The 27,381-nt window shown below is 54.4% G+C and overlaps 1 protein-coding gene across 1 annotated transcript in view; it reads left to right on the plus strand.

Annotated features, from left to right (window-relative positions):
* The window catches only part of BTBD9 (BTB domain containing 9), a 471,085-nt gene extending 460,431 nt beyond the window's left edge, over positions 1–10,654 (plus strand). Inside the window, exon 11 of the mRNA XM_023212708.2 lies at positions 7,983–10,654. Coding sequence (XP_023068476.1) covers positions 7,983–8,180 — 198 coding nt within the window. The 3' untranslated portion in view covers positions 8,181–10,654. The remainder of the gene's footprint in view (positions 1–7,982) is intronic.
* Positions 10,655–27,381: the final 16,727 nt, after the last annotated feature.

The raw sequence follows: 27,381 nt of genomic DNA on the forward strand, positions 1-27,381 counted from the left end.
GGGAGGAAGGGAGAGGCCTCGGCACTGGTGCCAGCTTCACCTCCAGCCAGCTGTGTGGCCCCAGTGTCATTTCACCTCCCTGCCTCTCAGGACACTTGCCTTTGAAATAAGGAGAGTAAACTAGATCTTAAAGCCTCCTTCCCAGTAAGACAGGAAAAAAGGCAGAAAAATATTTAGTTTGTTTCATAATTATAAAAGAAGACCTTTTGTGGGCTTCTTCATATTTAAATGTTTGTTATGAAAGATTTTATCAGAAGAAAAGAGAGGAAAAGCAGGACAACGTTGAGCACATGTGGTTGTTTCAGGTTGTTTCAGACACTGCACAATCCTTAGATAGGCCTGTCATATTGGAGCAGCAATAATTCTCCATCCTCGATTGGCCTGGGAGAAAGTGCCCCCAGACTTGGGCAGAAGAGTACTCCAGGAGCCTCCCAGCAGTGAGACGCATGGAAACAGCAGCTTGTGAGGGTCCCCTCAGATGTGTCCCATTGCTGTGCCAGCAGTGAGGGGTGATGCTGGAAGCCTCCACGCAGCTGGAGCCCTTTGAGACAGAAGGTACATGAGGAGCCTGGTCACACTAAGTGAAGACCCGCCCAGGCAGCTGGGGACGCATCGGCCAGCCCTGTGGGGAGATCAGGGCCATGGCCAGGCTCTCTTGGTGCCTGTCCAGTGTGGGAAGGGGGCCCTGGTGAGGCCAAATCTACCAGGTGGGGAGATTCAGGCATCCCAGAAGCCTGCAAACAAGAACACTTCCCTTTTTTTGTTTCTTAGTTTTTCAAAAAAAATAACTGAAAGATACCTCTACCACTCTTTGGCGGAATCCATTAAGACAAGAGAGTAACACTCTCCCTGGAGCTCTGGAGTGTACACACGTAAAAAACAGGGCAGGAATTCCACGGCTGCCTAGAGTTATATGGATTGGAAAGGCTCTTCCTCCAGAACCTTCCAAGCATCAGCGTTCCAGTTATCTGTGGGTATCCTGGCCTATGTGAATATGAGAAAAGGATATTGTAAAGTTTTTTTAAAAAGTTGTTGCCATATATAAGCACTGTCACCCAAAAACTTATTTCCGTACCTAGTAGGGATAAGTACTTGTGCAAAAATATTTGGGTATCCTATCACCCTAAGCAATACTGAAAATTTGTTGCTCACAATTTGGAAATGTCTCCCTAGGATGTAATTCCTGGTTTTGTTTTTTGTTGTGTGTGTGTGTTTGTTTGTTTGTTTGTTTTTGAGACAGAGTCTCGCTCTGTCTCCAGGCTGGAGTGCAGTGGCATGATCTTGGCTCACTACAACCTCCGCCTCCCAGGTTCAAGCAGTTCTCTTGCCTTAGCCTCCCAAGCAGCCAGGATTATAGGCGTGCGCCACCACACCTGGTTAATTTTTATATTTTTAGTAGAGAGGGGGTTTTGACATGTTGGCTGGGCTGGTCTCGAACTCTCGACCTCAAGTGATCCACCTCCCTCAGCCTCCCAAAGTGCTGTGATTACAAGGTGTGAGCCACCGTGCCTGGCCCCTATGAAATGATTCCTTAACTGAAAACAATGTGTTGGGCTGTTCGGATGCACATAAAAAACCATGGTTTATAAAAAGGGATTTTTTTTGGAGGCACTTGTCTTCATTTTTAAAGGAACAAAAACAAAACATCTCTGCGGTCTGTAGATGGACTGTTAACTTCTGCTCTGAGGCGAGCATGAGAGAGGTGTTAATGGTGACCATCGTCAGGATCTGTTATGTCACTGAACGCTGGATGGGTGTGTGATGCCACCACACCAGCCACTGTGAAAGGGAAATAGGGGATCTTTAGGGGAGCGTAGGTTAGAAGCCATGGCTTTGCATCTGACTTGTGGATAGACATCAGGAGGTAGGTATCTGTTTTATCAAAGATTTGTCAGCTTGCATTTGTAAGTTGAAAGCTTGGATCCGAAATCCTGTTTGCATTGGTTGGCATGAAAGCAGTCTGTGGAAATTACTCAGGAGGAACCAGGAAAGCAAGGCAGAGTCATTGATCAACATTTATTAAATTTCCCCAATTTCTGCCGCAGTTCACAGTGGACTCTTATGCCAACTTGGGAAAATTAGCAAAGGCTTCTGCTTTTAAAAACCTTGAAAATGTGTCAAGCAAATAGCGCTTAGGGAACCCCTCTAATGAGAGGCAGCAGCCACCAGCCAGCTGAGGAATTAGCCTGGTCACCAAGAAGGGGCTAGCACATTTGTGTACATCCTGTCCAGGGTTCACGGAGAAAAGAACACCCAGGCTCTCTCCAGTATGTTGTGAATTATGGCTCCCAGAGAGGCAAGGCAAAGTGATCATAAACAGCAGCTACAGAAAAGGACACGCGATTGTGACTGGGGCTGTGTCAGATTCATACACACGACCACATTCCAAATTAGCCGGCTTCTCTCGGGGGAGAGATCCAGAGGCCATTGAAGACGGTTCAGCGAAGGTGCCCCTTTGTGAACAGCGGCAATCAAACAGGCTAATGGGATACATGATTGCTGAAAAGGGGAAGGGAGAATGATGCGGCGGCCGGAGTAATGGTTTTGCATAAATCATAGTGCGGTATGCCTCAGCCACTTTTGGTCACATCCTTTCCAAGAGGTATTGCAGTCTTGGGAAAGGTTGGAGAAAAGAAATTGAATCACATGAGCCTCTGAGCAAAGAGAGACTCAGAACTTGGCTGTTCCACCTTGAGGGAGGCCCAAAGGTGCCTGGTGGAAAGAAGTGGGCTGAGGAGCTCGGGGTTACGGTGGGATGGAGAGGGCCACTTGCCCGGTATTTCCAGATTTCCCCTCCACCATGGCAGTGATGACTTCCTCCAAGCTGCCATCACCCTCCTCCAGCTCCTGTGTATAAAAAGCACTGCCGCCTCCCTTCCCTCACACTCCTCTCCAAGGGCCGGAGGCAGCTTCACGCCCAGCCCCAGCAGCGTGGCCACCATTGAAGGTGCCACTTTCCCCACAACAGGCTTGCTTTTCACTACTGCTCCCAAGAACAGAATTGGGACCACCCACAGACCCCCCTGAATGCCCATGTGCATTGCATGCAAATCTGAGGATTTCTGGGGTCCCAGGAGAAGTAACCCCAGCCTCATACACGTTGATGGGCATCTGAGTGGTCTAGGAGCTAGCTGGGTGTTGGCTTACACAGTTGCCACATTTGGCTGAAGGCTGCTAGGCTTAAACCATCAACAGAGATGAATGAGCCAGGCACACTGCTCCATAGAAGGGTGACCAGAGTGAATTGCAGACAGGCTGCCAGGAGTGAGGTGCCAGGGCCCAGATCTTCATGTGGAAATCTTCTCGTTCCCTTTGCCTCCCAACCCCTCAAGACCTCACCTGTGCACACCTTCCTCTCTGTAGCCTGCCCTGACCTCTCTTCCAGGCAGAATCAGTTTCTCCCTCGCCTCTGATGTATGAAATATTGCTGGCCCCGTGCTGGTAGAATTGTTTGTGTGAGGCAGGCATGTTGATACAGTGGAAAGGCCCAGGCTTAAGGGATGCACAGCCCTGAGGTTCATTCCCAGCCTGCCCACTCGCCATTTGCAGAAGAGTGAACACATGTCCCAGCAGAGGTGCCTCTGCCCCCATCTGCCCGAGAGGTCCTGAGAGCAGGGGCCGCACTGTGGGCGCACCTGCTGGAGTCTGCACTCAGTGAAATCATCGCAGGGAAAGGGTCTGTGAGAGTCCTTGGCATGAGTGCAGGTCTGCGCTGCTGTGCCTGGAGCCCTAGACCTGCTGCTGGCCACCTTCTGTAGCACCACAGTATGCCCGTCCCCGTCCCTTCCAGGGAGCCCCGACAGTCACTGTGTCCCTTTTCTTTCCGTTGTCAGTCTCACCTAGTCTGTTACCAGATTCTTTTCTTTCTCAATTTGAAAATGGCTCCTTTCTATTGATTCCAAATGGCTAAGTCAGGGGACTCCAAGGTTTAAAGGTTTGTTGTCGTCTAGTTTTTAAAAATACTTATTATTTGAATTTGTCACCACAAACATATATTCCTTTTTAAATAACTTTTTTAGTTTAAGAAAGATTCATTTTTAAAGAGTCTCCTAGGCTGGGCGTGGTAGTTCACACCTGTAATCCCAGCACTTTGGGAGGCCGAGGTGGGCGGATCACAAGGTCAAGAGTTGGAGACCAGCCTGGCCAACATGGTGAAACCCGTCTCTACTAACAATACAAAAATTAGCTGGGTGTGGTGGCAGGTGCCTGGAGTCCCAGCTACTCAGGAGGCTGAGGCAGGAGAATCGCTTGAACCTGGGAGGCGGAGGTTGCAGTGAGCTGAGATAGATCCCTGCATCCTAGCCTGGCGACAGAGCGAGACTCTGTCTCATAAATAAATAAATAGTCTCCTTTGTCCAAGAGTATCAGGATCCCTGCCCAGCTCCAGGCCAGGCCCTCACCCTATCCCATTGGGTGTGGCCCCTGCCCCCACCCTTCCACCCCACACCCTGCTGCTCCAGGCCCTCCTTGCTCTGTCGCCACCCTTTGGCTTGAGAACCTGTGTAGTTCTTCCTGTTTTCCTTCCACACCAAGTCCCCCCTTCTCCATCCTCTCTAGCTTGGCTGCGTCTTCCTTCCAGACTCACCTCAGATGTGTCCTCTGCCAGGAAGCCTTCCCTGACTCCCTACCTGGCTGGGTCCCACTCCTCTATGCGCCTGGGGCTCCTTCTCCCTGGCTTATGTGACTGCTGGCCTCACCGGACTGTACACCCTCTGAGGGCAGCTGGGACCTCGTCCAGTCAGGCACGTAGGAGGTGCCTCATGCTTGTGGTATGTGTACCTCCTGACCCTGCTTACGTGTGCAGCGTCATCCTCTGGCCATGTCTGCTGCATGTGTGACGCTTATCTGTTTGTGTGCAGAGGCTGTTCCCTCCCCACCTGTCACCTGTAGCTTGCCCACTCCCACCCATGGCATGCTGTGCCTCTTCACCTGCCTATCCATTTGTAAAAACACTCTTTTTCACTTAGAATCTTCGCCACACAGTTTGTGATATAATACAGTTAACTGCCTGTGTATTGCCTTTGAATCTGGCAGCAGCACCTGCGTGGCCTTGTGGAGATGCTCAGGGAGACTGCACTTCATTTAGTTGGGATTCTGGGGCCACAGACTGGGACGCAGCTCTGAGATGGCCCCAGTTACTTGCAGAACCACAGGGAACTCAGTCAGGCAATTAAGGCCTAGGGCTTCCAGGGGCTTCTAGAGTCCCCTAACTTGATGGCAGAGCCTGCTGTGAGCTCAGTGGCATCAGGGAGAGAAACAGTTAGGAGTTCTTTAGGAGAAATATCCATAGGAAAACACAGCAACAGTTGAGATTGGCTGTCAGTCTTGTTAGGTGTGTTGGGAGTAACAGCCATTTGCATTATTAACTGAAAACAAATTGGCTAATGGGCTAAACACAGTTGTGCCCTTACCACTGCCCAAGTTAGACAAGAGATAAATGCAGCTGGAAATGAGAAGTAGAGTGAGAACCAGGGCACTGACAGGTCGGGTCGTGGAATGTCTATCACATGCTCACCACAGACAGCATCTCTTCCCAGGCTCTTACCAGCACAGTGCGGAGCAGAGACCCGCCCTGATCCCTCCTCCGGTGGGAGGCCGGCTCTGAAGAGCAAGCTGTAACACTAGGCCACTCTGAGGTCTTTTTTAACTTTATTTCTCAATCCAGGGTTTTTATCGATTTGTTTATTCTTGTGCAAGAACCCGAGTCGGTAGAAGGATAACTAAGCCTTGGTCCTGGAGTCAGATCGGAGCTGACAGATGAGTAGAAGGAGGCAGGCAGCGGGGTGGGCCACGGAGCAGGAGGCACCCTGAAGGCGTGCGGGCCGGAGGAGGGGGGAAGAGCTGGCCTGGAAATTAACAGGACTGTAGAGAACCTTGCAAGAGCAACAGGAGAGAAAAACCATTCAATGCCAGAGGAGCGAGCTTGAGGAAAGGTAATAAGGAGTAGGACAAATGTAAGTCAATTCCAGGATTAGTGTCAGCCTGAGGCTCTGGGGAGCGGCCTCCAGAGACACTGACGGAGCAGGGAGAGCAGGGATTATACAAATAACCGATTAAAGAACATGATAGGGCAGGATAAAGAGCTCCTGTGTCAGCAGGGGGAAGGAGCAGTAAAACGCAGCCTGTCCTGAAAAGTCCTGTGCGTGGGCGTGGGAACAGAATATGGCTCTGGGTCATATTGCAAAAGAGAATGGCATATTTGCTGGGTTACGAGAAGCTTTAGTGGGGGGTGTGTTGAGGACCAGGACTGCACTCTCAGGGTGTGCCCTGGCCCTGCAGAGCCTGACCTCACCTATCCCTGGGCGTGGAAGGAGAAGCACTCATAAGGCAAGTGATCCACGAGTGGCCAACATGCCCAGGGCAGTGGTGTTACTGAAAAGCTACAAGAATGTGCAGCTGATGGTTGTCACCTAGAGGATGATTCCCAGATTCACACGGCCTAGCCCAGGGCAGAACTGATGGCCCAAGTAGTGTTCAGATCTCCACATAAGGCCTTCCCCTAGGACCTAGCCCCTCCGGTTGTTGACTGGTAAGCCCTGCAGATGGACCCACAGAAGGAGATTTTATAAAAAAGGAAGGAAAGAAAGGAAAAGGAGGGAGACATAGGCTAAGTGGGGGCAGCTTCAGCCGTGAGGCAGTCAGGGCTCTGCAGGAAGCAGGGACCGGGTCTGAGACCCTGCCCGGTAAGGAGAGAAATCAGCTCCCTCTAAAAGAAAATGGCAGCTTCCAAAACAGAGTGGACACACCAGGAAGACACGGCCTCAGTCTTCACATGAGGAAATGTGAAGTGTAAAACAGCAGTCAATAAATGAATTGAAGTGGGAATATGGAAAAGATAGTGATGCAGGGAGGTAAGCATGGAATTTATATTTTCAGTATAATTCTGCAGTTGATACTACATTTGTCTCTGTGAACTTGATTCCATGGTAGAAGGGCGTGTGTATGCGTGTGCACACATGCTCGTGCTGTGCCAACGAGAGCCCCCACCCCGCCCTTCTCTCCTGCACCCCTCAGCTCACATATGCATGTCAGGTCCCCCCTGAAGCACACTGTCTACTCTCCAGGTCAGGGCCATGGCTTACCCTTGCTTGTGGGGCGCTGAGCTCAGTGCTGTGCCCTGTCTGCACGGTGCTGGCACGATGTTGGCACAGAGTTGATGGTGCTTCCAGGCTGACCTGCTGTCAGGTACGCAAACTTCTCTCAGCTCCTAGAGGGTGACTGTCGGCCGGGTGGCTGGCTTCTGCACATTGGGGGCGTTTGTTCCAGGCTGGCTTGAGCCATATGAGGTTGAAGTCCACTCCCCAGCACAGCTGCCTTGGCAGGGTCTGTGCTCAACCATTGCAGGGCCAGGGAGAATTATGCATCAGGAACCAACTCAGGACAGGACACTGTCCCATTGCAGGGCACGCTCACACACCTTCACACGCACTCAGACTGGGGCCCTGCCGACGCACCATGAACCTCATGTGCACAGCTTTGGGACGTGGGAGAAAACCAGAGTACCCAGAGACAACCCACGCAGGCACCGGGAGAAGGCACAGATGCCACACAGGGTGGACGCTATCTGCGGACCTGCTTTCCACAACCTCACAGAACTGAACCACCGCCACCACAGTCAACTCCTGTTGACTTTTAACCCAACTGCCAAATACAACAATTAATTAAAAAGAAAAAACCCATTAGACAAAGCTTAGCAAAAACGGAATAATCCAATGTGAACATTTTGTAGGAATCCATGTCATGGTGTCTGTAACTTCTGGGCCACTGGCCCATTTCCTTTCGTCCTGACTGATCAAAATGTCTTTACAGCATGCTCGTTGCCATCAGGTGTCTGCGCCGGGGCAGGCGTGGGCAGTGGGAAGGATTTCCGCTAACTCCCTCATGGGAGCCCCCAAGCTGGGCAGGGCAGGGTCCCGACTTGCGGCAGCTCCAGGGCCGCGTGCTGACCCTTCACTCATGGGCCTTTTTCTTTTCTCTCCCAGGTGTTCCACTGTGTCCACTTTGAGTGTCCAGAGCAGCAGAGCAGCCAGAAGGAGGAAAATAGCGAGGAATCGGGGACGGGGGACACCAGTCTGGCCGGTCAGCAGCTCGAGTCCCATGCCCTGCGGGCGCCCAGTGGCAGCTCACTACCCTCCAGCCCAGGCTCCAACTCACGCTCCCCCAACCGGCAGCACCAATAAAGGAGGCAGCGGGCCTGGTGTGACTTGGTGGGCTTGGGCGACGGCAGGAAATGGTCTCCTCCCTGAGCAGGGGTCTTTGTTGACTGCCCCCGCCCCTGCCCCTTTCCAGGGAGGAGCTGCAAAAGCAGACACCGAACAGGTTTCCTCCCAAGGACAGAAAGGGGCTGCTTTGTTCTTCTCAATTGTCCAAATCAGGCTGGTCTCGAGGGGGAGAAAATGGGTCTTCAATCTTCATCAAGTCCACCATTAACACCCTACCTCTCTAATCTAGCCCAGGCGCAGGGAACGGGAGGAAGTCACAGACAGGCCTGTGTTGGAATACAAAAATGGCAGACCAACGCTCAGGCGGAGGAGACAGCGCCAGGCCTTTGCTACCTGGAGCACCCTTTAGGAACGGGCTTCCTTAGAGTGTTCATTCTGCTGGAAAACATTGCCCTGGCAACCAAATGATTTTGTTTTTCTCTTAGTTATTCTCCAGTCAGTGAATCTTACGTGTTCCAGATCTATTTGAAATGCTCAAGCAGCAAATCACTAGTTTTAATCCCTTTTGATGCTATAATTTTCCTTCCTTGGTTTTGAATGGTTCAGCTTGGGGGGACAGAGGCCCATCATGCATGTCTCCTAAATGAGACACGGATGTGGCTCATCCTGGCACTTGGGCCACAGAGGAGGTTCCGCAAATGCACACGAGCAAATCAACCTGTGGACACTGGAGTTAATAGTCACTCGTGTGGCTGAGTTATTCACCTGTCATTCCTGACATGGATCCAGCCTTTAAGCTTGGGAGGCTGACAAGGAAATAGTTACTATGTCCGCTGCTAATTCACTGTTCAGAAGTCCATGTAGATAAACATATACCGAGTTCTGGCATGGCCACACCTGCCGGGGACTGCCATGGCTTAGCCGCCCCTGCAGTTGTGTTTAGTGGAGCATTGGAGAGGCAGCCACCTGCCCATCAGCGTCGGGAACGCAGAACTGGGACTCCGTGCTTCCCCCACACCACAGTACTCAACTGGGGATTGAAAAATAGCAATTCTAAGAAGCTTTTCTCCTAATCCTCATCGAAAGGACCTCATTTGATGATGGTGGTTTGATCTGGCTCCGTCTCTTACTTAGTGATTTCCATTCCAGTGCTGCCTACCCTGGGTAACTGTGGACATCATTGCCTGTCCCTCTGCTGTCTCCAGAGCTCCTGCCTCTGTCGCCATCAGCATCAGCCTGGGAGTCTCCCCAGGACGGCACGGCACGGCACACGGGCAGCACCGCGTCCCTGGGTCCTCGGCGCCAACCTGCAACCCTGATCAGAGGAGGGTGAGGGCGTGGGAGTTTCCTTTCAGTGTGTCAAAGACATACCAGCTGCGCTCCAAAAAGAGCCAACAGGTCAGCCGCTTCCTCCTAGTTTAACTTGGTTTTGAGTTATTTGTCCATATGGAAATAGTAGGGTAGCATCAAATTGCATGATTAAATTGGAAGACTGTCTTTCCGTGTGAACACAGGATAGCAGACATCAGAGGGCCACTGGGTCAGGGCGGACATGTTCCTGGGGAGAAGCCAGGCTCCGCAGCTCTCCATCCTCCTCAGTGGCTCCAGCTGCAGGGCTGAGCTGCTTCCTGTCCCCTCAACTCTGCTCTCTGCCACTCCCTGTTGTGTGGGTGAGCGGAACACCCCTGGGGCGCCAGGCATTCCCTAATGGGAGGAGGCTCCTGTAAGGAACAGTGGGCTCCCGTTCCCAGTGGGGGTGCTGGCTCTGTCAGCCCCCAGCCCCAGGTTGCCAGTTAGCCAGGGAGCCCCTGCGCACTCAGCACTTCCTCCCCCAGTGTGTTTTCTACCCAGAGGGGGACAGAGGAGCCAGATCAGTCATACCAAGGGCAGAGTTCAAACATTTTGAAAGAACCATTCACGTGCTTCTTTTTAAACATGGGCATCGCCTGTCCAGAGGCCCCTGGCCTGGAGCAGCATGCTGCTGACCTTGGGAAGAGAGGGGGTGCTGGTGTGGGGGCTGGAGGGGCTACCCAGCCCTGCATCTGCAACCCTCCAGTCCCCTGCCCGCAGAGCACACAGAGCCCCCCTGTGCTCCGGGAACTAGACAGCAGCTTGGCAGCTCGGCCTCGCGTGAGCAACGGAATACGCTTCAAAGCCTCAGCCCTAGACCCACATCTGCAGCTCCCTGGCCTGTGGCAGCTCTTTCCTTTGGGGCATGCCCTTCCGATCTCTGTCCTTCCTGCTTCCAGCACTTTAAAGATGCCCCTTATCATCAGATAAAGAGAAGTCAGGGGAAGGTGGGGCAGCACTAACAGCTGATGTCACTGGTGAGGACTGAGGGCAGTCTCATTCCCCCACAGCCGTGCTGCCAGCTCGCCTCCCCTCACTTTGCTGGGAGCCTGCCCTGGACTCCGGAAGGACACCAGGCTGGGGTCCACCTCCTTTCCCAGGCTGGAGGGGTACTGCCCTTCCCCAGAGGGTCTTCTGAATGGGGCAGGAACTCTTTTCTTGTGTCCAGCTGGGTCTGGAGGCCAAGTCAAGGTGTGTCACACCACATACCAGGGCAAGGCCCTCATCTCCAGGGAACAGGGACAAGTGAGCAGCTACCCTCATCTCCAGGGAACAGGGACAAGTGAGCAGCTACCAGAAAGTCCCCAGGCAGCCTGGAGTCCCCCAGAGCCTGGCTGGTCCTACAGAGCACTTCTCGCCTAGGCCACCTGGACCAAAGCGACCTAAAAGTTAGAAGCTAAAAGCAAGTGTTGATGATGGGATGGGCTGGCACGTGGCTGTTCCCGACGCTGATGGGCAGGTGGCTGCCTCTCCAATGCTCCACTAAACACAACTGCAGGGGCGGCTAAGCCATGGCAGTCCCCGGCAGGTGTGGCCATGCCAGAACTCGGCACCACAGAGCCCTCAGCCCAGCAGAGAGTGGAGGCTGAGTCCGTGGGAAGCGGGACTTGTGAAGAAGGAGACATGGCCAAGCCCCTGGTCGGGGAGACAGGCTCCCCTATGCCCGGGCCAGCCTCAGAGGCAACAAGCCAACATGAGGAGGGGAGGCAGGTGAGGCTGACGGGGGGTTGCCTGTGGCCTGGGCCTATGGGGCAGTGGTCCTCAGTAACCCACGGAAAGGACACAAAGGCGTCGTGGTCACCACCACCCAGGCAAAGAAACGGGAGGTGGCCAGCACCCCCACCCTTTACTTTTCATCTTTTTTTTTTTTTTTTTTTTTTTTTGAGGGTAGAAAGGCAACTTCATTGGAGCTTTTGGGGGAAAAAGCCTTCAAAGTCACCTTCCAGCAGCTCTGGGGAGGGTCATTTGGGGTGGACTGAGAGTGTCGGGCGGGAAGGGCGTGTGCCGCGCAGCAGCTGTGTCCCTGCAGCCAGCACCCAGCAGGGCAGTGTCACAGGAGCCGCTGCAAGCACTTTGGACTTGAAGCAGCTATGAACAGCCCCCCGCTCGCCATCTCTCCCTCACACACAGACACACGTTTTGCCATTTTCTCAGTGCTGTTTCTGCTTTCATTCTTTTGATTTTAGTTAGAAGCGCGAGCCATGATGGATGTGGGACTCTTCTCAATTGCTCTTTAAATTGTCACTTTTTAAACCTTATTAAATGAAGTGTCGATTCCTGACAAATACATTAAAAGTGCTTTATTCCTAGAAGAGTTGGGAAAAGAAATTATTTTCAGCAAGGGTAGGATGTGTTTGTTAGACTGATTCCTTGGCAAAAAGGAGAAAAAAAGCTTTTGAATTGTGCAAAAAATTGCCCAGTAGTTATGCTGTCGCCCCTGTTGTCAAACTGCTGTGCAGACGGCTCCAGCCCAGTCAACTTCACCTTCTTTTTAATTTAGAAGATAACAAAATTGTAATCACTTATCCTTTCCAGAGCCAAGGGGGAAAAGGAAGGTATAATCGACAATAAAAAGCGAGCGTTCTGTGCACTGAGGCCACTTGGTAATAAAGAGACAGAGCGTTCCCCTCACAGACTTCAATTAAGAACCTCCCTTTGGACAGGGAAGAAAGGTGTCAAAAGAAGAAAAGAAAATTAAATTTGCCTCCTTCCAGGAGTTTTTCCTCATTAGAGCTTGCTTGTCAGTGTTATTATTTTAATCTTGCCTTCTGTGTGGTGACCAGCTCCTCCGAGCGATACCCAGGTCGGGTGCGGGCCGGGCAGGGCAGGTCTGAGCGATGCCGCGGCGGAGGTGGGCATGCTCCATTTATTTTGGCAACTGCAGCCATTGATTCTGCACGTTTATCCTGACAACAGCCCCAGCAGGAGTTCAGTTAGGAATGTAAAATGCAGTTCGTGGTTCTGTGCCACCGTGGCTTTTATTATTATAATATTAAATTAGAAGTTGTCCCAGTGCCTGGTGTTTGCTCAGTTTCCGGAAGAGAGGGAAGGGAAAGGTTTAAAGGACATGCAGGACAACTGGAATGCCCCATCTCTCTCGCTGACATGGACCCAGTCATACCTGAGGCTGGACGGGATCTGGAGGCCCTGGTCATTTGCAGAGTGAATGGTGAAGCAAGCGGGCAGAAAAGGTTTGCTTGGAGGAAAGACCAGTTGCAGAGGCAAGGCAGAGAGAGAAGGGGTGGGGGCAGCAGGCCTTTCTTTGTGGTAGGTCTCTGGCTTCCAGTAGGGAAGAGGAAGGAGGCTATACCCTACCTGGCTCTTGGCTACACCACTGAGGACGCTCTGAGGGACAGCATGCTTACCCAGCCTTTGCACAGTGCCCGGCCCCAGGCTTCCACGGCCCTCCAGCTAGGACTTTCTGCTGGACTCATGCAGAGGCAGGGAACAGGTGCACGGAAGAGCCCCCCAACACCCTCCCCCCTACACCCTCCCCCACACACCCTTGTTTGAAAATCACTGTTCTCTTTACTCACTTAAAAAAGTGTAGAGGGAACACCTGTTCCTGGCATAATGCTCCAACCTCGCAGAAGGGGCCAGGTGCCCCTCATCTGGCTCTGGCTACTTCCAACCTGGGCCCACGTCATCCTTCACTTCCTCTGTGACCACCACTGGTCACGGTGCTCCCTGGCCCAGCCTCCAATTCACCCAGCACCCTGGCCTCTCCCACGCCAGTCTGCTGCACCCAGCGGCCGTCCTGCCCCATTGGCTTGGTGTCTTCTTTTTTTTAAAGAACGGAAATTTTCCCCAAGAGGCCTCATGGCCTAAAGACTCACAATTATCCACCTGTAATTTATGATAAATGCCTGGGAGCATTTACCATTTGCATCATGAGTATTTATAGCCCTGAGTGGGGACGGTGGAGGAGGCCCCGCAGCCAGGGACCACACACCTGTCCCCACTAGTGTCCCCTGCTTGACAGAGCCCCCTCAGCCTCCTCAAGGCTGTCACTGCAGCTCTGACAGCTGAGAAGTGCCACCTTTGAAAGCCAGCGAACAGTCGCCTGCTAGGGGAAGGCACTGAAGCAGAGGCCCTGGCCCGGCACAGAGGAGGCGTCGTGAGGCGGGACGTGGGCCGGAGGGGCTGAGGCCCTGGCCCAGCACAGAGGAGGCGTCGTGAGGCGGGACGTGGGCCGGAGGGGCTGAGCAGCCGTCAGGTCAGGGACTGGGCCCTGGGTCACTGGAGACGTTGATATTAGTCCATATGCTGCCAAATTGTCTGCTCCCCACCACATGAGCCCCAGGGGTTTATGTCCCAGGAAGGTGAGGGTGCCCATCTGAGCAGAACTGGGAGGAGACGGCACCAGCTGGTCTCCCTCAGGGCCTTTGCCTCCCAGTGCTGCCCCGGCGGCTGCTCCTGCACCACAGCCCCTGATGGCTGCTGCTAGTCCTAAATTCCTGGGTTTACTCCCAGCCCACATCTCCCACCCGGGCCTGAGGGTGCAGCCAGTGCCCTAGTCCTAGCCACTACAGGAGTCATTCTGAGACCTGCTGGAGGCCATGGGGTCTTCCCAGGCCCCTCAATCAGCTGCTTCTGGGATCAGCAGGGCAGGGCGCTGCCAGTAAGGACTGCGGGGAGCACAGCCCAGCCGCCCAGGCTGGGGGAAACTGGGGCAGAGCTTCCAGGTCTGTGGGGCCTGACCTCTCCCTAAGGCACTTCAGGCCTTGGGGCGCCCTCCACAGTGACCTTCAGAGAGGCTGCACCCGCTCGGAAGAACAGCGAGAAATCTCCCCGTCATACTCTCCCTGGTCCTTATGTCCCTGAGCCCACCCCTTCCCAACCCCCAGTGCCTGGAGAAGCGGGAGACTGGCCGGGCAGCCTCTGGAGGGACTCCAGGAGGCCAGGGGTCCTCAGGACTAGGCCTGGAGCTCGGCCCAAGAGCTGCTTTTGTGAAGCCTGTCTCAATCCGGATTCACCAGAGAACAAAAGCCTCCCAGCCTTTGGGGTTTCCGGGCCTGTAAAGATGTGTGTGCCTCCCAGGCCACTCTGATGCAAGGGCAGGGACCATGCCAGGCCTGGGTTGGGGATGGCTCTGTGACGCCAGAAGCTCCACCCAAAACTCCAAAGACGCCCAAAAGGCTGTGCTGCTGTGTGGAATGTGTATTATTTGTGAGCACGATGCAGCTTCTTCCTCATTTTGCAGAGCAACCTAAGCGGGCAGATGTACAAACCATGTGTGTTCGAAACCCCCCAGTCGGTGTGTGTGAGAACGCAGGTTTTCTCTCAGAAATAAAGTGGTGATTTGTGCTGGATTCGAGTCGTCACTCTGCAGCAACCCCTCGGCACCCAGGGACAAGCAGGGGCCCAGGCCAGGGTCAGCCCTTCTGCCCCAGTGCCCTCATGTGGCACTGCCATCCGGCCCTCTACAGGCCCAGGCACTCAGGGGTGTCCGCCCAGGCCCCTGCTGGGTTCCTCTGCCTCGTGGAGGGAGGCAGACAGTCCTGGAGCAAAGCAGGCACAGAGGCGGGCTTGCTCCAGGGCGGCGGGGCGGGCGGATTCAGGCCAGTACTGTCACCAGCTCTGCAGGGCCTTCCCTCTGGGTGGAGGGGGTGTCCAGCTCCCTTCCGCCTCCTGTGGCGCCCTCTCCACCCCGCCCCATGGCCTATTTGATGCCCTTTTTAGGGGGTTAGGAAATACCACCCTGAACCCGGTCCCCGTCCCTTGTCATTTCTCCTGCTCTGAGCTCAGCCCCAGCTGCTTTCTTCCTCATGTCTTGCTGCTTCTACCTGACGAGCCCATGAGTATTGGGGAGCAACTTCCCCTGTTTATCTTGCTGCCCAGGGGAGACATGGGGAAGGGACCCAGCGAGCCAGGAGGCGGCCCCTTGCAGATGCTGCCGCTCTCCCTGGCCCCAACCCTACGTCCTGGGTGTGTGAACACTGCAGGCCCTGCCGTCTGGGATCCAGTGCCCTCTCCTCTGTCTGTGGCCCCACAACTGGGCCTCAGTCTCCAGCAACTCCGCTGGTGCATGTGGGGCCCGAGACTCCACACCCTGAACGCAAGGGACCCCAGCCACCCGGGGCCTGGGCCTCCTCCTGAGCTGTTGTCACATGGAAACCAGGCAGGGGTCTGTTCCGCTCAGTGAAATTTCTTCTTGGAACCTAAACTAGGGACTCTCCATGTTTTTAGTTAGCTTCCACCTGGTGACTTTAGCCGAGCACTGGGGCTCCAAGTCAGATGCTCCATTTCCAAAGGACGCAGGCTTCCTCCCGGGAGCACACCCTCCTAGCTTCGATCTTCCAGAACTGACAACTTGTTGCCAATAACTGGCTGATGTGAGTGTTGAACAAGACAAAACCCAATCCAGAGAGCACTGGGCTTTGTCCTGCCACCGCACCCCCCCAGGCCCCAGGTCAGACACCCGGCCTCCCAAGTGCTGGGGATGGAGCAGGGAGGCTGCCCCTCCTGCCCTCCCTCACCTTCCAGGGGGCAGACACCAGCGTCAGTGTGAATGTGGCTTAGCCCATGTGCAGAGGGAGAGGATGCCTGGCTGGGCGTGCAGGTGAAGTCTGTGGCCCAGGGAGGCTTCCAGAGAAGGTGACAGCTGAGTAAAGCCCTGGGGGGTGGGGAACAAGAGTCGTGGCCCTCTAGGGGAGACTTCCAGGACGGGGGCCAGGGGAAGAAGGCTCGATGCCTCCTGGCTGGTGTGGGGGAGGAGGGGCAGGGGTGGCGGGCCAGGGTGAGGGGGGTGAGGAGGCCTCATGGATCCTTGTGGAATGTCAGGCTTGTCTCTGAGGCGGGAACCAGTGGGAAGTTCTGAGCAGAGGAGGCCCTAATCGGTTTCACCCTGGGACAGGCTCACCAGCCACTGCCTGGAGAGTGCACTGGGGCCGGCGGGGGTGGGGAGGATGGAGCATGGCGGCAGTGGGCCGTGAGCAGGGGAGGTGGAGGGCTGTGCTGTGCCGGGCCCGCAGGATTGCTGCACGCACAGCCTGAGAGAAGAAGCAGAGGCAAGGCTGACCCCTAGATGGGACTGCCCTTTCCGGACTTGCAAGGCTGCGAAGGAGCTGCTTGGAGGTGGTCAGTTTTGGACATGTTGGGTTTCCAGAGAGAGGGGAGGCCAGGGAGCCTGACTTAGAAACCCCAAACACAAACCCCAACAAGCAGCTAAAGAAAATGACACAAATTCAAGTCACACTAGTCTGTTTGTGATGGAAAAACAGCAACTTCCTCACATTATCCCAAGCCAGAGGATCATGCCTTGTCTTCAGACATCGGCAGGGTAAAACCATTTTAACACTGGGAGTCCCAGTTTGTAGGACGCATTAAGATTTTATTATTTGGACTCCAGAACGAGTCAGGATGACCTGATAATTTTGGTTTGCCTCAGGGTGTAATGTGTTTCTGTGTTATTCGATGACTACAACAGTAGTTCTCAAACTCTGTGGTGGGTGAGAATCACCTGGGAACTTGACCAAGTGACATGTGTTCACCGCCCGCCCCGACAGGTTCTGATTCAGGGAGGCTGCTGTGGACCCAGGGGTCACATTCTTAAGTGCCCTCCTTGGTTCTGATTCTGACAACCCACCCAGTGCTTCTGAGGACAGCTGGACTAGATGCGCAGTCAGCAGCGAGGACCCTGAGCCCGGGGATGGGTGAGGGCCCAGCTAGAGGGAGGGGTTGGGGGTCACCGGCATCTCCGGTGTTTAGAACCAAGAGCCTAGAGGAGGGGACCAGGCAGAGGGGCTGGTGGTAGGTTGAGCCCTGGGCAGCCAAGCAGCTGGAGCCTGGGGAGGCGAAAGGGGACAGCAAAGGAGGCTGAGGGCTCCGAGGCTGTCCCCGCAGCTGGCAATGCAGCCCAAGGCAGGGCCGGCTCAAGCGAGCGGAGGCTGAGGGCTGGCCAGGCCCACAGGCAACACCCGGCTCTGGGGGGTGCTCACGTGGTTTTTGGCGTCGCCCACATTTGGGACAGTCCCTGAGGCTCACTGTGAGCTCCTGTGTGGGCTCTGGGACCCCATTTTCCTTTTCTGATGTTTACAGGTCTTCTAACACCTGGTCTTTCATTTTGGTAGGGACGGACGACAGACTCTAAAGACACCCTTTGCCCACCTCTAGAGTCTTAACATTTCTTCCATTGACAGGATTTCCCCCCAGCGCCCCATAGCCACCCTGCGTCTCTCATACCAGGATTCACTGGCCCAGGACGTGGAAGGACAGACTCTTCTGAAGTGGCTCCACATTTCATTGTCTCCTCACCTAGCTGAGACCTCAACACTTCCAGAACATTCTACTTGTTTCACCTAGTTTAATTTTAAAGATCTTGGATTTCGAATTCCAGGTGGCAGACTGCCAGTTTGGAGGGCAAGTTGACAGTCTTGACTAAAATGGAATGTGTGCAAAAAGTAAGATGAGCATGTTACACCCCCTTCTCCCCATCATAAGCAATGACCAAAAAGACCAATCGCTTAAAACAAAACAAAACAAAACAAAAACAGAATGGAAAACAAGAAGGTGCCGGCAGCTCAGGAAATGGTGGAAGCCAAGCAACGGAGGGTGACCCAAAGCCCGGGGCAGGCTGGACTGGACGTTTCCATATCGAACCCAGCACGAAAACAGACAGATGACACAGTGCTCCTCGGACCCATGAGCAATTCAGAGTGGCCGCGCCTCCGCCAGGGCAGGCCCCACCTGCTCCAGGGCAAAGAACGCCATGGGGCTTCCTTCCTTCCCTGCACCTGCTCAGCAGCCTTGGTTTTCTCATCTGTCCAATGGAGCTAACAGTAACACCTTTTGGGACTGTGAGGATTAAATGAGCCTGGGGCGGGAGTTGGGGGAGGTGGTGAGTGTGTGTGTGTGTGTGTGTGTGTGTGAGAGAGAGAGAGAGAGAGAGAGAGAGAGACGCCAGCCGTTCTGACGATAACATTCTCTGGGTCTACACCAGTGGCCCTTTCTGCCTGCATTTTTATTACAACATAGTCCTAACACTGCATTTCACCGTCAGGCGCCTCCGTCCACTCCACTCCTGGGCATTCCTCCCGGCTGATTCTCCGGTCTTATCTGGGTCCCCTTTGGAAATGTGGGCTCCTCAGAGTATCTGGAGTCCCCTCTAGGGGCCTGGTCCTTTGGGAGTGGGCAGGGCCCTGGGGAACCCTGCTGGCCTCCGGAAGCTGTTGGGGAGATACCCAGAGAAGCCTGACGGGCAGCAGCGCTGGGTACAGGGCGACAGGCCCGAGCCAGGAGGCCCTACCATGGGACCACAAGCGCCCATCCCAACCGGTGACACTGCAGATGTGACCGAGGGCCAAGGGCACAGGTCAGATGCCCTGAGGTGGGCAGGGGCAGCTCAGGAGCCTGCAGGGGTTGGGGGGACAGAAACGCAAGAGGGAGGTGGCAGCCCAGCCACTCCTGACAGCGGGGCCAGTGGGAGCGAGGCACAGACGTGGTGAGACATCTGCCATATTTGTGCCGTTCCCGGTGATGCCCTGACGACCGCCTGTCACCACGGCCCTCCTGGGGCAGCAGATCACTAAGAGACAAGGACACAAGAAGGAGGGGGCTGCTGCTCCTGGCAAACCCGAGCTTCCCCTCACAGCTGCTGGACGCCAGAGGTGTGCCCCAGGGTCCCGCCTGGAGGGAGGTGTGCCCCAGGGCCCTGCCTGGAGGTGGAGATGCCCAGGAGCCTATGAAAAGCACCAAACACCCACGGAAGACAATGACACCACATGGGGCCAAGCCCGATGTCTCCCATCACACACCATTGCCCAGCTTCCATGGGCTCTGTAAATTTAAGGGGAAAAAAAACGGGGAGCCCTTTCTGAGAAAATCCACCCAGGACTCGCTCCATTTGCACACCGGGGTGCTCCAGTTGGAGAATGAGTGTCGCAAGGTTCCAGATTCAGGCTTTCGTGCCTTTGTGCGGCAGGGCAGCTGTGAGGCTGCATTAGGGTATGGCTTTGATCCGGCTGCGCCCTGGAATTGCCTGCAGAGCTTTGTAAGGACCCACCCCGACCGGCCACCCCAGAGACTGACTTGGTCTTGGTCTTGGGTGGATCCGGACACGGAAATCTTTAAAAACTTCGCAGGTGATTCTAAAGTCAGTCATGGCCAAGACCACCAGGCAAGGGTCTGAGATAGTGGAACCTTCCACATTGCCCAGCTGGGGAAGGAGAGGCCGGGGGCCCCGTTAAAGCTCTCCCAGCCTGGGAGAGGCTGAGCTGGCCCAGAACCGTATCCTGACTCCAAGCCCGGGGCTCCCTTCCCTGCTGCCAGAGCTGACCAAGTGGAGAGGGAGCCGCGGAGCCTGGAAAAGGCAGGTCTTCCTTTGAGGGCCTCATGGAAGGTGCCAGAACCCTCCCTCCTCCTGCCGTCCATTGCCCTACCTGCACTTCCTGCCTTGAGTCCACTAGGACTGCTGATGTCACACATTTTGTCCCCGCTCATAGCAGGCCCCCCAGGAGGGCCCTCTCCCCGATCCGGTCCGCACACAGCTCACTAGTCCCATCCTCACCTGGCACAGCCACCCGGGAGGCCCAGCAACACCCTCTGGAACCTGGCTGACTGCGCCCACTCTCAACCCATGACCGCCGTGGGGCCGAGAGCTCCCTGCAAGTCCTCTTGACACCGCAGAACCACCCTGCAGGACTTGGTGGCCTAAAACAACATTTGTTTTGCTGAGGAACCTGCAGTTTGGCCAGGGCTTGGCAGGGACGGCTCCTATCTGCTCCGCTTGGCACCACCAGGTCAGCCCAAAGGTTGGGGTGGGTCATCTGGAGCCTTGCTCACTGGCCACGGGTATGGCTGGTGCACAGCTGGGCATCTGGGCACCACTGTCTCCGTCTGGTTTCGCCACATGGTCTCTTCAGCATGGAGGCTTCAAAGGAGCAATATTTGTTTTCTTTAATTGAGGTGAAATTCACAGAACGTAAAATTCACCATTTAAAATGAACAATTCGGCCGGGCGCGGTGGCTCAAGCCTGTAATCCCAGCACTTTGGGAGGCCGAGACGGGCGGATCACGAGGTCAGGAGATCGAGACCATCCTGGCTAACACGGTGAAACCCCGTCTCTACTAAAAAAAAAATACAAAAAACTAGCCGGGCGAGGTGGCGGGCACCTGTAGTCCCAGCTACTCGGGAGGCTGAGGCAGGAGAATGGCGTAAACCCGGGAGGAGGAGCTTGCAGTGAGCTGAGATCCGGCCACTGCACTGCAGCCTGGGCGGCAGAGCGAGACTTTCTCTCAAAAAAAATAAAAATAAAAAGAACAATTCGCTGGCATTTGGCACATCACGGTGTTGCGCAACCACGACTTCCAGAACATTCTCATCACCACGTCCCTCACCCCAGAAGGGAACCCCACACCCACTGGGCAGTTGCTCTTAACCTCTCCTCCCCCAACTCCTGGTGCCAGCCCACCTGCTGTCTGTCCCTGCGGCGCCGCCGCCCTGCTGCTGAACGCACGTTGGCCTTTGCGGCTGGCTCCTTTCGCTTTGCAGAATGCTTCCGAGGTTCCCCGGGCTGCGCTCGGATCAGCACTTTCCTTCGTTTATGGCTGAACTGCAGGCCTGCGCCAGGCTTTGTGGATCCTTCCACCCTGTGACGGACACTCGCGTTGTTTCTACTTTGGACTGTGGTGAACAGGGCTGCCTGCAACCCGGGGGCGTGTGTGCCTCGCGCTCTCAGCTCTCAGCGTGTGCCCAGCAGTGGCATTGCTGGGTCCCGTGGTAACTCCCTGTTGGATTTTTGACAAGCGGCAGCGGGTCTACCGCGGCGCCTGCACGGTTTCACGTTCCCGCCAGCGACACACAAGCGTCCCAGCCTCTCACATCCTCGCTGTCACTTACTTTCTGCTCTTTGAGTATCACCAACCTACTCGTGTGAATGGCCAGACTTCTTGCGCGTCAGCCCGCGTTCCCAAGGCTCATGTCGCCTGAGAGAGCCAGGTGGGCCTCCTCACGCCACTTTCAGATGCGGCCTCATGGCCGGGAAGGTCACCTCCACCACAGGCGCTCCTGCTCATGTCCAAGGGGAGAGGCTCCGCTTTTCCACAGGAGGAGCGCCAGAGAATTGAGGGAAAAGACGTTTAACAATCACCACATCTCCACATTTCTCATTCGCTCTCTCAGACCAGTGCCACTCAACGTGTGGTCTCCAGACAAGATAAGGAGCTTATACCAGAGGAGACATCCGCACCTGCCCCTGCACCAGGACAGTCTTGTCAGCTGACCCAACCGCGCGCCTCTCAGTCAGGGTCCTGGGACACAGCGAAAGACCTGTGCCCCGCGGGGGTGGCGCTCTGAGCCTGCCCGGGTTACACGGGGCCGGAAGGTTAGACAGTCTGGGAGCCCCCCTTTAAGAAAAAGAGTAAAAATTCTGACTCTCAAATTAGGTACAAAATGGGAAAAGAATTCACAACAAATTACACGTTTTAAAGTCGACAAATCCCCAGATGTCTGCAGTTCACCCTCACTGGTGGTGACATGTCTGTCACACTTTGCTCCTACATTGCCTGGCTGTGTCCTCTTTCATCACCCATTCCCGCGATGATGATCTTGTAGTATCATGTAGCAATAGAAAGGTCCCTCAATCTTTCCTCGAGCGTGGGTTGGTCTCTGTTTTGAATTATTGCTACTTTAGAAAAGTCTCTTTCATCTTCACAACTCTTATTGGCGCAGTCACGGAAATGTTTAGAGCTGTAGTCCAGTGTGGGGGAATTGTTACCAAGTTTCTTTCATGTCTGAGCTGTGAGATTCTAGAACACGCCCAGCGTTCCTAAACTCATCTTTAATGCTCTGACAGGAGTGTGGTGCGCTTCTGATTGTGCAGCATTGTCGAGCGTGTTCCTGAAGAGAGCGAACGTCTGTATTGAGCAGGTACTGACGAGAATCAAGTCTTCCTGGTTTACGTTCACACACCTGCTGGCGGGAAGAATTTTCCACAGACTTCCAGCTCCAACATATGAAGCCTCATCTCTCCTCCACAATCTGTACTGCCTGTTCCAGGTCCCGAAGGACCTAGCACAATACAACCGTGGCCTTGCTCCTTCTGGTTACGACACCAGGTGTCAGGCAGTGGACAAGAAGCATGTTCTTGAAGCCAGCCCGACCCCAGGATGACTGGCAGTGACCTACTAAATGCAGAAGTGACTGTGAACTGCACAAGTGTATCCCACTAACCTCAAACGAATCGTGTCCCTAACTCTGCTCACCCTTAGCCAGATCCCAAAAGTACCATGTGGCCTCAACATCACCCAGCAGGAGAGGAAGTATGAAGGAAGGGAAGTTAGAATGGAAGGAGGGAACAGTTTTAACCAACTGCAGTTAAAGTATCTCACTTCTGCAAATTTTATAAACTCTTGGGAACATGCAAACACACTGCCAAGGCCCAATCACGAGTGAGGGGCCTCAAGCTAAGGCTTTGTCTCCCGGTAAATCCACGCCAGTGCCCCACCAAACTGTTGCTACCCCCTCACCCAACCTCACTCACTCCTTGCAACCCTGCTCCGTATGTCCTTGAGAACACAGAGCAGAAGGATCCCACTCCCGCTTGCTGGCCCTGTGCCCACACCTGTCACCCTGCACTCTACGCCCCATCGTGGCATCGATCCCAAATTTCCCCCTCGCTATGGGATCATTCCAACAGCATCAAAACATGCAGTGACTTCTCCTTATTCAAAAATAAACTCCCTCGCCCCCACATCCACTCTCCTGCTTCCATTGCTTCCATTGTAGCAAAATTGCTTGAAGAAGAGGTCCAGCTGGGCGGCCTTCCCAGTCTCCCTCCCCAGGAATCGGTCCTCAGCGCCAGGACGCTTGGGGCCTGGGCAGCAGCTCACGGAAGTGGCCACTCCCTGCTCCTCGAAGTGCTCCTTCCCCCGCCTGGCTTCTGGGACTTTGTCTTTCTGTCTCTTCCTGCTTTGCTGGCGGCTCCTTCTCGGTCTCCTGTGCAGGTTCTTCCAGCTCCCTGGATGGCGTCCCTGGGCACAGCCTCCATCCATCTCTTCTACATTTACACTCCCTTCTTTGGTGTCCTTGGCCCAGCTTGTGGCTTTAAATACTAGCTGTATGCAGGTGACTCGAAACTCTGTGTCTCATGTGTACACCGATATCCACAGCAGCCTCATTCACAGTAACTACCATATGGAAGCAGTCCCAGTGCCCACTGACAGAGGGCCGGGCAAGCACGTGTGTTCCAGCATACGGGGCAGGAGCGTCCGCCTTAAGACAGACACGGACACATCTACCACGTGGATGAGCCCGGAGGACATCGTGTTGGGTGAAATCCGCCAGACACAAACAGACGAGCACTATGTGATTCCCCTTCCAGTTCTGGAGATGGACGGGGCGATGATTGTACCACACGATGAGACTGAATAATACTAAACCGGACACTTAAAGATGGTTCGGATGGCAAACTTCATGTTCTGTATGTTTTACTACCATAAAAATTACTGGGGAAAAAATGCCCATCTCCAGCCAGGACCTCTCCACTGAGCCCTGGAACTGTGTATCCAGGCACCACCCCCAACCCCCCAGCCCCGCCACACACACACACACACACACACTCACACACACACTTCTAGCTGGGTGTCTTGTTTACACCTCAGCAGTCTGCTCTCATCCCACCCCCTTCACACTCCTGCCCGTCATTCATTAATGGCATATCTTTCTTTCCAGCGGCTCACACTCCAAACTAGAAATTGCCTACAGTTCCTCTCTTCTCTCACCCACACCCAGCCTGTGACTCCTGCTATCTCCATCCTCAAAAATCAGTCCAGGATCCGGCTCTTCTCGCCACCTCCCTGCCACCTCGGGGCACCGAACCTTCCTGCTGGTCTCTCAGACCAGCCAGCCGGTCCTCTGGTCTGCATCCTCCCTCGCTCCCTGCCAGCTGCTCCTGGCACAGTGGCAGCCTGACTGAACCCCCAGGCGGCAGGCAGGGCCCTCCACGCCCATCGCAGAGAAAGGCCCTCAGACCCTGTGCTTCTCTCCCTGCTCCCTTCCCACTGCGTATCGTGTATGCCTGTCACCCCCCTCATATTCTTTGCACTGCCCTTATTTTGCTCCCTCCAGCTGTAGGCTGTAGTTTGGGTCACCACCATATGCCCAGTGTCTGGGACACAGCCTGGCATATAGCAGGTGTTGAATGAAGGTCACCCTAGCCAGTGGGCTGCGGGCTGGAAGATGCCCCTAATGGGGCTCCCACAGTGAAGACCCAGAGCTTTACCTCGAGGTCTATGTGTTGGTCCCCACCCCACCCCCAAACTTGGGCACCTTGTCACAGAGCGGATCCCTCTCCTCCTAGTCTGGGACACCCTCCTCTTCAACTCCTCCTGGTGCTTGGTGGGCGTGGGCCTGAGGACTCGAGACACCCCAGCTCCCTGTCAGCGAGTTCTCCCATCGAACCCTGTGATGTGTCCCCCAGGCCCCTTCAACGACACTCCTCACTGCAAGGATGGGTGGGGCTGCCTGGAAGAGGTGGCCAGGAGGGGAGCCCTAGGTGTGGGGTCCTTTCAGGTCAAAAACTCAAAAGGCCTTTTATTAGGTCCCGGGTCTGGGGGGCTCTCATTTGCCAACAATTCAATCACCTAACCCTGTGCGATGCCCCAGAGGGTGTGCAGCGGGAGGGCCAGGCCTGGGCCCAGCACGCACTCGGTGTCGCCCACCCTCCTGCTCCAGGCACTTTTTCCACCCAGAGTCTCCAGTGACAGGCAGGAAACACCCTTCTGTTTCTGTGTGAATTTGGGCACAGCACTTAAGCCAAGGGAAAGGTGACATTCCTTGCATCTGCCCAGCCAGACATCTGGGTTGCTGGGTGTCACACCACAGAAGCCTGGCGACAGGAGCTTCCGGGCTGACCTGATGAAGGGAGTGAACCTGACTGCTCTAGGTGCCTCCAAGTGGAATCACATGGGATCGAGGGAGAGTTCCTCGGGTGTTTGGCACACAGTAGGTGCTCAGTGAACCAGGGTAACTTTTCCCAAGGTGTGCTGATTAAGAAAAGATTTCTTGGTAACAAATAAGCTTAGTGTTGCCAGAGCCACCTTTCCCAGGGTTTTTAAATTAAAGAACAAATATACATACATACATATATATATATATATGTTTAGATATGGGCTCTCAGGCTGCTGCCCACGCTGGAGTGCAGTGGCGTAATCCTAGCTCACTGCAGCCTCCAACTCCCGGGCTCAAGTGATCCTCCCACCTCCACCTCCTGAGTAGCTGGGACTATCAGGCGTGTACCACCACCCCCTCCCTGCAGTGATTTAAAACAATTTTTTTTTGCATCACATGCCACATGCAGGGTTTGAAAAGGAAAAAAATATGTATTTTTTCGTACAGATGAGGTCTCACCACGTTGCCTGGTCTTGAACTCCTGGACTCAAGGGATCCTCCCACCTTGGCCTCCCAAAGTGCTGGGATTATAAGCTCGAGCCACCGCCCTCAGCCTTGGGGGGTTTTAAACATGTGCTGTGTTGTGATGTGCCAGCTGCCTGCATCTTCCACAGCAGCTCTGATCACAACCGACACTCTAGGTTGCATCTCAGAGACCTGAACTCCCGGAAACCCACTTTCCGAGAAGAGCGAGGCAGGTTTCTGAAGGCTTCGCCCCTCAATTCCCAGGAAGGGCTTCAATCATTCCCTTATTAAGCGTTTCAATTTTTCAATCAATGTTACACGTTTAACTGTAGTCATAAATATAAGGCCTACTGTATTCCTATCTCCTATCCCAAAGAAAACCAATTTGAACTTTAAGCTTTTTCTTCCTCTTTTACCTCCGTATTTCTAAACAACATACTACTCTTGAGTTTTCAGCTTTGGACATCCTTTGTTGATTTCCTGCTAAGAACAAGAACTTGGCTCTCTTACCCTCTGCCATCAATACACAGGCATATTCTTTCCCTCTCCCGGTCTCCTACTGAGATCCAGCATACATATTTACCAGAGCAATATTCACTAGTATTTGTGTTCACATTATCTGTATGTAAATATTATTCACAGCTGAGTCATGCAGGGTCTGCGGCTCCTCTTCCTGCGTATTTCTGGTAGGCATTAATACACTGTTATTATTTGTCTAATTGTCTGTATCTATCTCTGATTCTTAGACCTTCTCCAAGCCCTTTGACAGGACCCAGTGCTGACAAGACATGGGGCCACCTTGCAGGCCTAGAGCTGTGCTGAGTTTCCCCAGAGTCCGCCCCGGGTCCCACGGCTCCATCTTTCTCCAATCACTCCTCCCTCCCCTCCCTGGAGCCTTCCCACACATAGTTGTGAGAATGGCTGCAGAGGAAGCCAGTTTTTGAGACTCCTGCAGGCTTCTCTTGGGTGTTTGTGTTGCTGTCGTGCCCATCTGGGGCCCTCTCTCCTGGAGATCCCCTTCTTGGGGCCAGAGGGGCTGCTCACAGCTCCCTGAATGTGCTGCCGACGGCTCCCCTGAAGACCACGGCCCCTCCCACCCATGGTTTCCTGTTTCTCACACCACCCAGCAGGAAGGTTTCTCCTTGTCTTCCCACCATCCCCTCTTCTTGCTGTGGAGTTTTGTTGGCATAAAATCCTCTGTGAAGCAATCAGGAGGGAGCTGACGCAGACCCAGTTCCTGCGGACCAGTGGGCAGAGCACAGCCCACTGCTCCCTGCAGGCCTGCCTCACACCCGGGCCACCAAGGCCCTCTCTTGCCCTTTGCCCACATGCTTGTTCACCACCACCGGGCACTTTCACGACAACTGTGTGGTCAGTATCTCTGTCCTAAAAGTAGTGGGGACAGTTCTGGGGACAGGCCCCTTGGGCCTCGCCCCTGCCCTGCCAAATGTTTTTTCTTTTTTTTTCTTTTTTCCGAGGGAGTCTCGCTCTGTCGCCCCAGGCTGGAGTGCAGTG

The sequence above is a fragment of the Piliocolobus tephrosceles genome, chromosome 5, assembly GCF_002776525.5.
Source record: "Piliocolobus tephrosceles isolate RC106 chromosome 5, ASM277652v3, whole genome shotgun sequence".
NCBI classification, from domain to species: Eukaryota; Metazoa; Chordata; class Mammalia; order Primates; family Cercopithecidae; genus Piliocolobus; species Piliocolobus tephrosceles.